This window comes from Eschrichtius robustus, chromosome 11 (assembly GCF_028021215.1).
Source record: "Eschrichtius robustus isolate mEscRob2 chromosome 11, mEscRob2.pri, whole genome shotgun sequence".
Classification (NCBI taxonomy): Eukaryota; Metazoa; Chordata; class Mammalia; order Artiodactyla; family Eschrichtiidae; genus Eschrichtius; species Eschrichtius robustus.
This window is the reverse complement of record NC_090834.1, coordinates 4,476,682-4,491,599: the sequence shown is the minus strand read 5'-3', so window position 1 is coordinate 4,491,599 and position 14,918 is coordinate 4,476,682. Positions and strand designations below refer to the sequence as shown.

Here is a 14,918-nt window from a genome sequence, read left to right as displayed (position 1 = left end):
TTATAACAGGCATTTTTTCAGGTTGGTATGAAGAGAGGTGAAGCAGGAAAGGAACTTGTGGACTCGGAAATGGCCGGATCTGCCAGGACTGGACAACATCACAGTCTGGCAGCTGGAGCTCTGGGATCAGAGACTGAGGCTCGGTCCTGACCCAGCCCCGGCCCCCTGTGGCGCCGACCAGGCTGCCCAGCTTCCTCCGGGCTTCAGTCCACTCGTCGGTACGCTCAGAACTCTAGGGACAGCCAGGGCCTCCTTCACAGGCCGCCTGAGGACGGAGCGGGGGGGACACCTGGATCGGGAGCATCGCCCGCCCCAGGAGCCCCGGTGGCGGCCAGCCCGCCCCGCGCCCGCACACGCTCCCGAGCGGCAGCGCCACTTACACAAGTCGTGTGGGTCGAAGGGCCGAGGGGGGTCAGGCTCCCAGTCGTCCAGGTCTGTGTCTTCGCCGTCTTCCTCGTCCTCCTCCTCAGAATCCTCCTCCTCCTCCTCGTCCTCCTCCTCCTTGGCCTCCAGCCGGGCCATGGGGTTCTGCAGGGTCGCCAAAGGGTCCGAGCCATCCACGCCCTCAATTGAAGGCAACACCTGGTTGTGCACCGGCAACGAGGCCTGGACAACGTTTAATCGTGACGTTAGTACAGCCTGTTTGGCGTTAGCTGGGACACACACGCAGAATACAAGATTTTGGCGCGATACTCTTCTCACCAGCTCCCTTCAAGGCCCTGCAGAAGTGACTTTTATTTCCATCTATGGGCTGTAATAAGGAATCTGTTTTCCTTTTTGCTGTTTCTGCCCAACATCTGGGCTCCGCTGGTGCCAGCAGGAGTTTCAGATCCCACAAGCCCCTGACCAGGTGCTGGGGACTCTCGTGCTGATCCCACCCTTCACCTCAAGTCCCACTTCCTTGCTCTCTCAGCGTTTCCAAACCTGCATGAGGGGCCTGCCCTGTCTCCCCGGAGACTTCAAATATGAAAGTAACAAACCCTTCCAAACCCTCCTGGAGCATGTGTGGTATCATCAGCCTCAATTTGGTTTGGGATGGGGACCCTCCTGCCTTTGCAGGTGGCCACACCATAATGCAGGTAAAGATCTGACCCACCTTCAACCACGTGGCTTTAAAATTGAACACGTGGTGCAAGACGCAGTTGGTAAAATTCAGTGGGTACCAGCTCTCCTTTCAGACACTTCAGAGAGGCCGAGGTTTGTAAGTAACAAGGAAAGAGATGCCTATTTTGTTCATCATGCTGAAATTAGTCTTTTGCAAATAAGACACGGTTTGGGTCATGGATTCGATTAATGCAACTTTACCAAATACACCGTAAGAAAATAATGGTACCTTAAAAGTCCTCACCTCCTAAATAAGCGGCCTTGGGTTGTACACCACTCAGATCCCTCTGATGCAAGCGCATTTCTCCTGCCCCGTTAGCACCATTACTCATACTCGAGCCATGCCCTCCCCCTGTTCAACAAGTAAGACAGGGGTTTTCAAGTGCCTACTCCCTTTTCTTTGTCTTTCCTCGCCTAGAATGCTCTTCCCTCGGCAACTGTCTAAACCCCGCCCTCGTCGCCCGCTTTCTCTGGGAACAGCGTCCGCTCTCTGCTCTGACCTTCTGCAGCCCCTGGAGTCACAGAATCCCACCCAGCGACACCGTCCAGCCTGGGCTTCACGTGTCCTCACGGTGCCCACCAGGCAGCCCGGATGGTTCTGGAACAGCTCAGGGATGTTCCCATGGAGTCGAGACCTCCCCGACTTCCCTCTCGAGTTACACCGAGTAAGTGCCCCCCCTGTGCCACGTGAAGACAGTTCCTCCAGTACTTCAAGACCAAAACCCCTAATTCACTGACCCATCGCTCACAGCCCTGCTGTGTCCATCCACCCCTCAGCGGATCCCCGTCAGCTTGCACCAGCGTTTACTGGAGACCGCCACGTCCTAGTGCTGCCCCGTTTGGAAGTGGCAGGTCACTGGGTCCTCTTGTCCGCTCAGAGAGCGCTACTGAACCCTTTTTCTCCTGCTCAGAACTTACATAGCTGATTTTTACTTAAATGGCCATGTATCTCTAGTAAATTTCATTTTATTGTCTTTTCTGTTCTTTCAGTCTGCCAAGATCTTTCAGACTCTTGGTTCTGACATGTCACACCTTAGCTGTTCCTCGTAGCTTTGTCTCCATTGCCAATTCGTGTGCATTTTCCTGTGAGCCCAGCTTGCCTCTCTAACTGTACCTCACGCAAGTAGACCACAGGCTTTGGAGTCAGACAGATTTGGATTAAGATGCTGGCAAGTTAACACACTTCTCTGAACCTGTGTTTCTCTATCTGTAAAATGGGCATGGTAATACATACCTCATAGGTTGTTGTGAGGATTAAGTGGAACAATGTGTATATGAGGCCAGTAGTAGAGTGTCTGGCATTTAGTAAGTGCTTAATATTAATAATAATAGACTATTATTATTATCGTTAAGTTCGTTAAGGACCGAAGTGACAGCATGTATTTCCTTTACAACCTTAAAAGGCTGCTGGCCACATAGCAGGTATCCAATGAAGATTAGTTTGTGGAAATACATTTGGCCCTTTGGGAAATGACATTCTGCAGCTCTTCAGAGAAACATCCTTTCTCAGTTGTGCATCTAAGTCTAAGAACCTCTCAAACTCTGTAAAGAAACAACACTATAGAATCTGACCTGCCAAGGCAGTTAAAGGTCACTGCCCAACATGTGAAACCCTCAGGCTGAAGAAAGCAGATAAAATCAGTTACCTCAAATAGCACACGCGTGTTTTAACATGCACTCTCTTAACCCAGGAGCCAGACTCTTGCGTGACATTCCATCTGTAGCTCAGGGTCTTTTAGAAGTGTAGACAGGAGGACAAAATTCTGGGAGATGCTTCTGCTTCAACTTCAATAACAACAATAAAATGCCCACTGACATGAGGGGTCAACAAGCAAAAGAGCAGGGACTTCTGGCAACAGAACTGCATCTGCCACCCCCTCTGCACCCTCATCTGATCGGCTCCCACTTGCTGTCTCAGAGCGCAGCTTCGATATCACCCTTTACTCTAAGCCACTCAAAGCTTATGCCAGCCTTAGTGATGAATGTTATCACACACTGGACAAACCAAAGCATATATCCACCTCCACTCCTCATAAATTCTTTATCTCTTTGCAGAGCCAACCTGAAAGAATGGATTCAGCAATTGGGAGTTATACTCCCATGAAGCTGAGCTGTATTTTTCCCCAACAGATGCTGCTAGAAAGACTGCGGTCAGGCAAGTTACTGCTGGCTTCTCGCCACTGCTGAGAAAGCTGACATCAAAACAGACCGCCAACCTCCTCGTGCCTGCGCTGGAACTCTCCTCAAAGGCTGTGGCAAAGAAAAGGCTTGAAGCCTTCAGCATTTCCTAGAGGGACTGACGCTGAAGCACAGGTGCAACATATACCAGAATCATGCAAATGACCGTCGAAAAGGGATGGAAAGCGGGGAGGATAATCATTTGTAGGTAAGAACTGTGTATTTCAGATGGCATGGACCTTAACACACAGTAGGCATGCGTTACAGATTTGTTTCATTAATAATTCAAATTCAACTGACATTTACTGCGTGCCAGGCATGTATCTAAATTCCTTTAAGTCCGGATCACTTTACCACCCAGCTCCTAAGTGGCAGAGATGAAATCCACATTCTGACTCTGCCCTGCTTTTCTACTACATCACAATGGCCCCTGCGGACTTGAGTGGATTCAAGGAGAAGGTAAACAGCACACACAGACCGTGAGTACCCGAGCAACAAGGTAACACACCTGCTCCTGAGGCAACAGCAGGGCAGGGAGCCATGGTGCCAACTTCACTTAGAGGAAAAGATTAGTAACAAAAATAGTTTACGCCCCTGCATTTTGTCACGCACAATAAAGCATGGCGAGAGGAAAAGGAATTTGTTAAACTCGTGGTATACTTTCTCCTTCCCACTTAACATCACTCTCAGTAGTTATTTCTGAAACGACATAATGCACTTCAGGATACAATTTATCCGAGAGTGAAACATGAAACTACACTGGACAGCAGCAAACACAACAGAGTGCTCCGGGTTCCTACTGAGACCAATTATGAGGGCAGCATATTTTCCTCTCAGTGTGTGGGGAGCTACACATGTTCCTTTTCAGAAACAAAGCGGAGACTGTGCTTCTAGGTCTGGAGAGTCCCTTGCCTTCCTTACGGACGAGGGAATGCGTATATGAAAAAGGCTTCAAATGGATTTTGCCACCACTACAGACAATTGAAAAAACAGGAACCTTTTTGCTAAGGATTAAAAAAAAAACCCACCCATCATCTATGTTAAACCCTCACTCTAACTTTCTATCCAGAATCTATCCAGGTCGTGGAATAAACTGATAATCACTGAGGTGTTATAGCCAGAAATAAAAACCGTGCCGGTTGAAAGGAAACTGCAATAAAGACAGATGCTAAGGCAATGGCTGTCCTGCCTGTAATGCCGGGTTCACAGAGCTGTCTGAGGACGACTTTTCTTTTGTACAAAACATAAACAGGCAGATTGTTTCTGGAGACTGGAGAAGATGAAGGGCCCTCTGAGGTGCAAATGGCAACAAAACCTCTAATTAAAATGATACCTTAAAATTAAAGCAACAAAATACCACTTTGCTTATCAGATTGGCAAAATATTCAAAGAATGCAAATACCCAATGTGGCAAGGGCGTGTGGAAATGGGCGATCTCATACACTGTTGGTGAGAATGTAAACTTTTTCAGCATCTGAAAAGCAATTTAGAAAGTCCTATCAAAATGACTTTCCCATTTATAATGACAAATTTCAAACCTATATCAAATAGAGAGAATAGTATAATACATGTTATGTACCCATCACTCGGCTTCAACAATTATCAACTCAGAGCTCACCTTCCTTCAACTGTTCTCCCGCCCACTTTCCCCCTCACTCGATTGTTTTGAAGCAAACTTCAAACATTATATATTTTCATCTCTAAGTAGTTCAGTGGATATCTCTATAAGAAAAGGACTTTTATATTTTATTTATTATCATACCTAAAAAATAATCATTCCTTAACATCATCAAATATCCAGTTATTGCTAGGATCTCCCCAATTGTCTCATAATTTTTTTTTACACTTGGTTTGTTCAAATCAGGACCCAAACAAGGTCTACGTGCTGCATCTGACTGCTATGTCTCTGAAGTCTCTTTTAATCTGTAAGTTCCATTTCTCTTCTTTTCCTCTGCAATTTGTCTGCTTCCCGCAGTCTAGATGGTCCTAACTGCATCCCTGTGTGTCTTGTAACTTGTTCCATTTTGTTTACTGTGCTTCCTATTAGTTGGCAGTGAAATCTAGAGACTCGATCAGGTTCAGGTTCAATTTTGGGGGAGGAATACCTCTTATGTGGAAGAATATAGTGCTGTATGTCAAGAGGAGGTACACAACACCAGGAACCCTGTAATGAATGTTCTCTCCTTTTAGCGATATTGACAATGTTCAGAGGGGTAAGTTGATCCATTCACTACAAAGTGCCTCATCAGCTTTTTTCTGATCATAGGAGATGAAAAATGGTGAGACTCTAAGCCAGTCATCCCCCCTTTCTTTATTAGTTAGATGCCTCTATAATGAAATTTCCCTCATCAAGTGATTGTTTACCTGAGGACACTCGGGGGGGAAAGGCTGGATTCTTTCCGGCCACTTACCACTTTTCCTTATAATGTGGTGGTCCCCTAGCAGCCTCAAAGAGTGACCAAAGAGTTATTTCTTTTCATATCAGTACGAACTTGTGGATTTTAAATATATTTAATGTGTTTCAATCTACTGTAGATATTTTTCCTTTTTTATGAGTCAAATTGTCCCATTTTGGCCTCTTCGAGTTAGATCTTGAGTTCCTTCCCAGGACCCCAGAAGAGAAGTTTTTACTCGCCTCCTTGCATTCTGATAAGACAAGATGTTTCAGGCACATCTTGTACATTTTCTGCCCCAGGGCTAGAATCTGTCATTTTTCTAAGTAGCCCTGATTCCTTTTATTGGAAAACAGTATTTAGAGACCACATAGGATCATTGCTACTGGACTGATGACTTCATCTAAACCTTTTCAGTGGCCAGAACTAGAAAACATGTTTTTTAAGAGAAAAAAAAGTCATGAGTTCATACTGATATTCTAATTCAAATTTAGGAGTCTAACTTTTTATTTAAAGTGTTTGATTTTCATATTTGTATCTTTCTTCACTTTCACAAAAATCTTGGTTCTTAAATAATTTAAAATATGAATACCTTTAGTCTCTATCATTTTTCTTTGGGGAATTTATTCTAAGGAAATAATCTGATATGACATCTGTGAGAATGTTCTTTATAGTAGCAAAAAAGAAAGAAAGAAAGAAAGAACCTACATATAAAACAATAGATGGAGAATATAAATAATAGTACATCCCCATAATAGAATACTATACAGCCAACAAAAATGATGATGTAGCTTTTCAGGATGTTATTAAAAGAAAAAAATATCATCAAGATGAAAGCTACTTTAAAAGAAAAAAAATATCAAATACACTGGCTAAAATACAATGAACTATTGAATAAACATATAAAACCCCAAACAAAATATTAGCAGACCAAATCCAAATCCAGACATATATGAAAAGGATCAAATAGAGTTTATTACAGAATGCGAGGCTGGATTAACTTTTAAATATCAATTAATATAATCCACCTTATTAACAGTAAAGAGAAAAATCTCAACAGATTCAAAAGGAGCATTTGATAAAAATCAACATCCATGAGTAATAATCAACATCAATCAATAATAAACATGCATTAAAAACTATAAACAAAGGGAGCTTTCTTAATCAATGTGTTCTTTTTATAACAATCCTGCACTAGGGACTTCCCAGCAGTCCAGTGGTTAAGACTCTGCGCTTCCACTGCAGACGGCGCGGGTTCGATCCCTGGTCGGGGAACTAAGATCCATAGGCCAAGACATACAGTGCAGCCAAAAAAAAGAAAAGAAAAAAGAAAACAAAGAAAAGAAAATCCTGCACTAAACATCATTCTTAATAGTAAAGTAGTGAAAGTTTTTCCTCTGCGATCAGGAAGGAAAATGAGAAACCTACAAACCTACTAGCACCACCTCTGTTCAATAATGTATTGGAGATCCTAGCCAGCAGACCAAGGGGGGACAAAAGAAGAAATAAAAAATAAAAGATGTAAGTGAGCAAACATAACAAAACAGAAACAGAGTTATAGACAAAGAACAGACAGGTGGTTACCAGAGTATCGGAGGGTGGGGGAAGGAAAGAAATAGGTGAGGCAGATTGAGAGGTACAAACTTCTAGTTGCAAAATATGTGAGTCATGGGTATGAAATGTACAGTGTGGGGAATGCAGTCAGTGAGTAATATCCTTGTATGGTGACATATCATAACTAGACATCGTGGAATGTATGAAATGTATAGAAAAAAAATCATTATGTTGTGCAACAGGAACTAACACAGTATTGTAGGTCAATTATACTTCAAAAACGAACATACAAACTCATAGAAAAAGAGATGCTCCTTGTGGTTACCAGAGGTGGTGGATGGGGGAGGGGGGATTGGAGGAAGGTGGTCAAAGGGTAAAACTTCCAGTTACAAGATAAATAGGTCCTAGGGAGGTAATGCACAACACAATAGATATAATGAACACTGCTGTGTGCTATATGTGAAACTTGTTAAGAGAGTAAATCCTAAGGGTTCTCATCAACAACAAAAAATTTTTTTTCTATTTGTTTACGTTTGGAGATGACAGATGTTCACTAAACTTATTATGGCAATCATTGCACGATGTAGGTAAGTCAAATCATCATGCCATACACCTTGAACTTATAATACAGTGCTATATGTCAATTATATCTCAATAAAACTGGAAGGAAAAAATCCAGCTTTGGATTTTTTATGCTTATATCAGGAAGAAGGAAAAAATCCAGTTTGGGATTTTTTTCCTTATATTGGAAAGAAGTAAAAATGTCAGTAATCATAGACAACCTGACTATTTATCAAGAAAATCAGAAATAGAACTTAGAAAATAAAATTTAAAAAAATCATACCATAATTTACAATACCATCAAAAGACACCAAATATCTAGGAATAAATCTATCAAAAAACCTCTACCTAGAAGACAATTTTCAACTTTTATTTAAAACTCAAGGATACTATGATAAATAAAATAGATAACCAACAAGGACCTACTGGGACTTCCCTGGTGGTCTAGTGGTTAGGATTTGGAGCTTTCACTGCCGTGGCCTGGGTTCAGTCCCTGATCGGGAAACTGAGATCCCGCAAGCTGAGTGGCAAGGCCAAAATAAAAATTAAAAAAAAAAAAAAAGACAAAAAGGAAACCATACTAAGGTATTCTGTTCATATAAAGTTCAAAACCATGGAAAACCAGCCTACAGTGCCAGCAGGCAGGAGAGTGTGACCTTTGAGGAGAAGGGAAGGAGAAGTGATTAGGAGAGAGCGTGAGGATGGCTTTTAGGAGATGGTAATGTTCTATTATTTAATCTGGGTGTTGGTTACAGAATGTGTTCACTTCGTGATATATCATTGCACTATTGCTTATAAGTTTTTGCACTTTTCCATATGTATGTCATAATTTAATTAGAAAGTTTAAAAAACAGTAAGGAAATATGGGGGACATAAAGGACATTACACAAATAACATGGAAAAGAATAGATATAAAAGTGATCACAGAGAGAATGTTAGATATAGAAAGCAGAGTCAATATACTCACACTGATATTCCTGGAAAAGTGAACATATCAAATGAAACTGAATAGATCTTCAAAAACCTAATAGATGAAAATGTTCCCGAAACAGAGTCTTAACCTATACATGAAAAGGACACACCCTGTCCTAGGGAATTCTGATTCATATGCTGGTGAAGTCATTAGACTTCAAAGAAAAACTTCAAGGATAAAGAAAGACTCAAACAGGCATTAAGATAGAAAAGGAATGAGGAAAATAATCAAAATTAGACTCAAGATTTGTATAAATTAAATGCCAGGAGATAATGGAGCAAAATTCTAAATAGCTGTGGTTACTGAACAGAACATAAATACATTAGTTACAATAATAATGCAACTAACACCAAACAGTGGGGGAGGGGAGGAGGGGGAGGAAGTGTCAGTGTGCTGATGTCAGGTCATCACAGTAAGAGCTGAGGACACAGGGGACCGGAGCCCAAGGCCGGTTAGGAAACCGTGAGGACTCCAACATCTTTCAGGTTCACCTCCATTCGCTTTCCTTCTACTACACTCAAGTAAATTTAAGTTTAAAGTATTTAGATTAATAACAGCATTTAGGGCACAATTTTCCCCTGCTTGTTTATCTTTGTCTGTTTTATATCTGGAAGGAAGTCTAGAATCATAGTTACCAATTGTAAATTAATGAGGGTGCTCCTGGGCAGAATTTGTTTGTTTGGGCTTTTTAATGTACTTCTCTTTTGTTTTGTATTACTTCAACTTTTTATGAAAAAAAACCATTACTCCAAATATTAGTGAATGAATTCATCCTCTATGAAACACAAAGGCATTTAATTTTATTTTTTTCCTGCCAAGTTGTAAAAATGAATTAAATCTATCCATTGCTTGCTTGGTGGAATCAATAAATATTCACAGAAATGGACACGGTTTGTTTTATCAAGTGTAAACTTAATTAGTACAAAATTACTAAAATAAAATAGTAACTCTGCTACAGAACATTTTTGTCTCCCCAAAGTTTATACATATGTCAAAACCTAATCCCCATTGTGACGGTGTTAGGAGGTGGGGCCTCTGAGAGGTGATTAGGTCATGAGGGTAGAGCCCCCATGAATGGGATTAGTGCCCTTATACAAGACCCCGGAGAGCAGCCTCACCCCTTCTGCCATGTGAGGGCACAGCCATCTGTGAACAGGAGGAGGGCTCTCACCAGATAACAAATCTATTGGCACCTTGGTCTTGGACTTCCCAGCCTCCAGAACTGTGAGAAATAAGTTTCTGTTGCTTGTAAGCCACCCAGTGTATGGCACTCTGTTATAGCGGCCCAGATGGGCTAAGACAAGTTCTCATTCAAGACGGCAGACCCACAAAATTGTAGGTCACTACCAATCAGGAATAAATTCAACCATGACTGATATTAGGAAGACTCCTAATTCTCGCTAGATTTCATAAATAATATCAACACAATTACTGTTCATTTTCCAAATTTTAAAACGCAAGTTTCCAAATCACCTACTAAAAAATGTTAAAAGCAGAAAGTGCTTACTAATGAGAATTTACTTGATAATTACTCATGACACTCAGTGGTATAGCTAAATAACAGTCATACTAGCCAACATGAAAATAAAACTATTTGGATTCACATTCCCTTGAGGGTAAGACTGACAATATCTAGCTTCTGCACCTTCCTTATCACTTTTGCAACCTGGAGGAAAATAACGAAGAAGTCCCTCAAAGTCAAGTAGGATATATTAGAAATATAGATAAAAGGAAAGAAAACCAAGAAGAATCTCAATTCTCTCAAAGTAGAATGAGGAAGGTTGCCACTAAATATATAGGTAATTTAAGCAGGAATTTTTCCCTAATATTTAAAAATAGATTGTCATACTAAGTAAGTCAGAAAGAGAAAGACAAATATCATATGATATCACTTGTATGTGGAATCTAAAATGTGATACAAATGAACTTATTTACAAAACAGAAACAGATACACAAACATAGAGAACAAACTTACGGTTACCAAAGGGGAAAGGAGAGGGAGAGATAAATTAGAAGTTTGGGATTAGCAGATACAAACTACTATATATAAAATAGATAAACAACAAGGTCCTACTGTATAGCACATGGAACTATATTCAATATTCTGTAATAAACCATAATGGAAAAGAATATGAAAAAAGAATATATATATTATATATTATATATACAACTGAATCACTTTGCTGTACACCAGAAACTAACACAACATTGTATATCAGCTATAATTCAATAATTTTAAAAAAGACCAAGTACTAAAGTGTTTCCCAGTTTCCATAGACACTTTTGAAACTCAGGATTACTCTTTGGAACTTGAACCAATATCCAGTTGATATGCTTATTTTAATTTAATGCTTAAATTTCCCTGACAAATCATTTTTTTATTACCACGCTATTGCAATATATACTGGTTGGAGTGTGTTAGTGTCATGTTCTGCTTTGTTTTCATTAACGGACATTGAGAATATTCTAAACACATGAGAAATAGACATCCAGAGAATGCACAGTACAGAGGGTTGGGGGCATTCCAGGGAAGGGTAACTTCAGTATTATCCACAATCAACAAAAAGGCAAAAAAGCAACGCATTACCTGTTGAGCTGTAGCATCCTGTTGGACATAAGCTACCTGGCCTGGGTCTGTAAACAGCGTCTAAACAAACAACAACAAAAACTTATCAATAGATCGTTAGACAGCTCATCTACACAGGAAAAATTATACTACTGCTAAGCACCAATTCCTGAGAGTTAACTACCAAATAGCTAGTAATAATCTTTCATTAACAAAGAAGATAAAGATAGTCATCTTACATGTTGCTAAAGCCTTTCATTCAGATGGCTCCAAAGAGATTGTAAAAGCTAACCATCTCTATTGGCTAACATACTTCATACTTCAGGAGTTTACTCTAAAGCAAAGCCTCTCCTGAGACTGAATGTCACGGTTAATTAAAAAGGCATGCCATGAACAAGGGGGCATGCATTCAACACGTAACACTCTATCACAGGGGTAGACTTGCAATTAAATGAAAATAGTTGGAGATATACAGGCAAATAGAAGAGTACTGTATACCCAAGGATTACAACTCTTTCAAATATAAATGCACACTCATTATCACAAGAGAAGTAGAAGGAAAATAAATTGAATTTAATGTTCCACGGATTCTTTTTTGGATAAAAGCCAGTAAAATCATAATTTTAGAAGTTCTGATTATAAACACATAATTTGGGTCATGGTGCAGCAAAGATAAATAGAGAAGGAAAATCTTCAAAATGATCTTAGCCAGGGTATCACAGAAAATCTCCAGTCCAGAAAAGTATTCTTTCCGAGAGACTTTAATTTGCCTGAGGCTTTAGCAAACCTATAGGCATAAGAACTAAGGTTAAGTGTTGATTCCAGAGAACTGTAAAAGAGAATTTCAGCCAGCGTCAGATTTCTTATATTTGACAATAAAAAAAATTATCATAATTCAGACATTTAGTAACACAGTAATGAACCAAAAGTTGGTCACAGGACATTCTTCACATAATCTACATGCACTTATTTTAATACAGCTAGGGGGCTAAAACAAAGAAGGGACATTCCAAAAGTACCATCTGACTATTAGGCAATTTCATCTTTATGTGGATTTGAAAGGTATTTATTAGGTGGGTCCCATGTCTTCTTGGGAGTGATTTGAGTCTCTTGATTAAATATTGCATGAGGGCAAATTTTTATTACCAGGATCCTACTATAAACCATGGAACTGATTTCTCTTTTAATATGTTTAAAAGTGCTTTGTACACTGTAAAGTGCTAACAATACAAACTAACATTTTTTTAAAAAAATATTTATTTATTTTGGCTGCGCCAGGTCTTAGTTGTGGCACACGGGATCTTTTCAGTTGCAGCATGCGGACTCTTAGTTGTGGCATGCATGCGGGATCTAGTTCCCTGACCAGGGATCGAACCCGGGCCCCCTGCATTGAGAGCGTGGAGTCTTACCCACTGGACCACCAGGGAAGTCCCATACAAACTAACATTTATGTATTGGGGAATATTCGTGTCTTGCATTTGGAAACTAATATTCAGAGTCACTGGCAAAAAAATGAAAGTAGCTGTAATTGTACAGTTTTTACCTGCGCTTCTATTACAGTTCTACACATCAGTAAGTTATTAGTAAATAGCGGTTAATAAGCTAGTAGGATCCCTCGTTTAACCGAAATAATCTGCATGTTTTCACTGATCTGTCTTGATTAAGTTACCATGTTTGGCCTGGTTGTTGATACCTTAGGAAAAGTAAAAGCTGATAACCTTGTTAATAAAATCAATCAGGAACTTCCCTGGTGGCGCAATGGTTAAGAATCCACCTGCCAATGCAGGGGACACAGGTTTGAGCCCTGGTCCAGGAAGATCCCACATGCCGCGGAGCAACTAAGCCCGTGCGCCACAACTACTGAGCCTGGGCTCTAGAGCCCACGAGCCACAACTACTGAGCCCGTGAGCCACAACTACTGAAGCCCAAGCACCTAGAGCCCGTGCTCCACAGCAAGAGAAGCCACTGCAATGAGAAGCTCACGCACCACAACACAGAGTAGCCCTTGCTGGCTGCAACTAGAGAAAGCCCGGGCGCAGCAATGAAGACCCAACGCAGCCAAAAATAAATAAATCTATAATTAAAAAAAAAAAATCAATATCAATAGTCAGCTGGGGAAAGAACTCATTCGAGGTTAGTGCTCTAACTCCTTATTACATTTAATTTAAATAAATAAACCATATCTTCCTCTGCCCAGGTGGTTATAAGCTCCTTGAGAGCATAAATCTTATATGAATATTTCCTGCATCACCAGCAAATAGCACAGTGACTGGCAGAGAGTAAACCTAAGTAATTGGCGAATTAACTGATTAACAAACAAACTATAAACCATCGTCCTCCACGTGCCTGCGCAGCTTCCACCGGATGGATGTAGACCAGCGTGTGCTCCGGACCATCCACTGACGCGTAAGAGGAACCATCTGCCGTGTACACCACCTGCTGCGGCGGACGGACCTGGTCATCGGTGTAGACAATCTGGGCCACAGTTCCAGCGTCTGGAACAAAATGCACCTGGGGCAAAAAAAAAAAAAAACCCAGCAAGTATGTAGCAACCACCCTTGTGGAACAAAACCTGTCTCACAAAGACGCAGGACTGACCAAGCACATTACACACTTGCATTTCTGAAAGATCCCCACTGAAAGGAGAACTCAACTGATACGCCTTCATCTATGCTGAGTTAGTGACTTGGCAATAGGATCCAAGGACCTTGTCACTGATTTATTGCTCAATATTAGGCAACCGATTTAAAGTTCCCTTTGCCTCAAATGTCCAATGCAGGTATCTCGTTCGGGGAGTACTGACAGGGTGGTTCACTGACCCTGGAAATGTGACAGAAGATGCCTGGCTGACAAAATTACCGAACTACAAAATACAAATTATTTGTAATGTGAAAAAAGATGTCAAGACTCAAAAGCCAATTGCTTTCAACACTTCATAAGAATTCTACTTTATAACTAACTGTGCCTTTTGGCAAACACATTAAAACAAGGTCACTTTCTTTTCTACAAATTCTTTCATACTCCAAGGCCGTTCGGGAGGCGAGTTGGTAAACGTTTGCTGACTCGGTGAACGTAACAGAACTCTTCCTTGCCAACTAGGTAAAAATACAAAAAATTCTAAGAAAGTACTTTTAAGGGGTTTTGGACAACTATTTCAGTTGTCACCAGGGGAAATAATTTTCTATCTACCAAGAACTAAAGTAGAAACTGGATTCTGTAAAGTGCTTTCCGAGCAGTCAGCTTTGGAGGTTCTTGAAGGCTGGCATACAGCCTAGCATCTGATACTGAAGGTACAAAGCAGATGGTCAAAGAACACATTTGGGAGAGAAATAGTTTATGTGCTGATATTGAAGTTAGATATTGAAGTTAGGTCAGATTCCTTACTCTTACACTGTCTTGGCTTTAGACCTAACTTTTTTATTTCAGTTTTTTTCCAGTGGAGAATAGTAGATCCAGAAGATGACATAAGCTAATTCAATCCCCAGAAAGAAAACTGGAGACCCCATGCAGTCAAGCACCACATAAGTAAAACAAACCTCCACTTCTATACTAAGCGCTTAGTGCAGCTTCTACATAAATCTGCTTTGTC

The 14,918-nt window shown here is 40.7% G+C and overlaps 1 protein-coding gene across 4 annotated transcripts in view; it reads right to left on the bottom strand.

The window, feature by feature from the left end:
- PRDM10 (PR/SET domain 10) overlaps window positions 1-14,918 on the bottom strand; it is a 91,888-nt gene that overhangs the window by 46,004 nt on the left and 30,966 nt on the right. For 3 of the 4 annotated variants that reach the window (XM_068555697.1, XM_068555699.1, XM_068555698.1), the window contains 3 exons: window positions 13,676-13,840; window positions 11,351-11,410; window positions 381-606 (listed from right to left, as the gene is read on the bottom strand). In XM_068555697.1, coding sequence (XP_068411798.1) covers window positions 381-606; window positions 11,351-11,410; window positions 13,676-13,840 — 451 coding nt within the window. Of the gene's footprint in view, window positions 1-380; window positions 607-4,684; window positions 4,757-11,350; window positions 11,411-13,675; window positions 13,841-14,918 lie in introns of all 4 variants that reach the window. The other variant, XM_068555700.1, reaches the window with a different exon arrangement.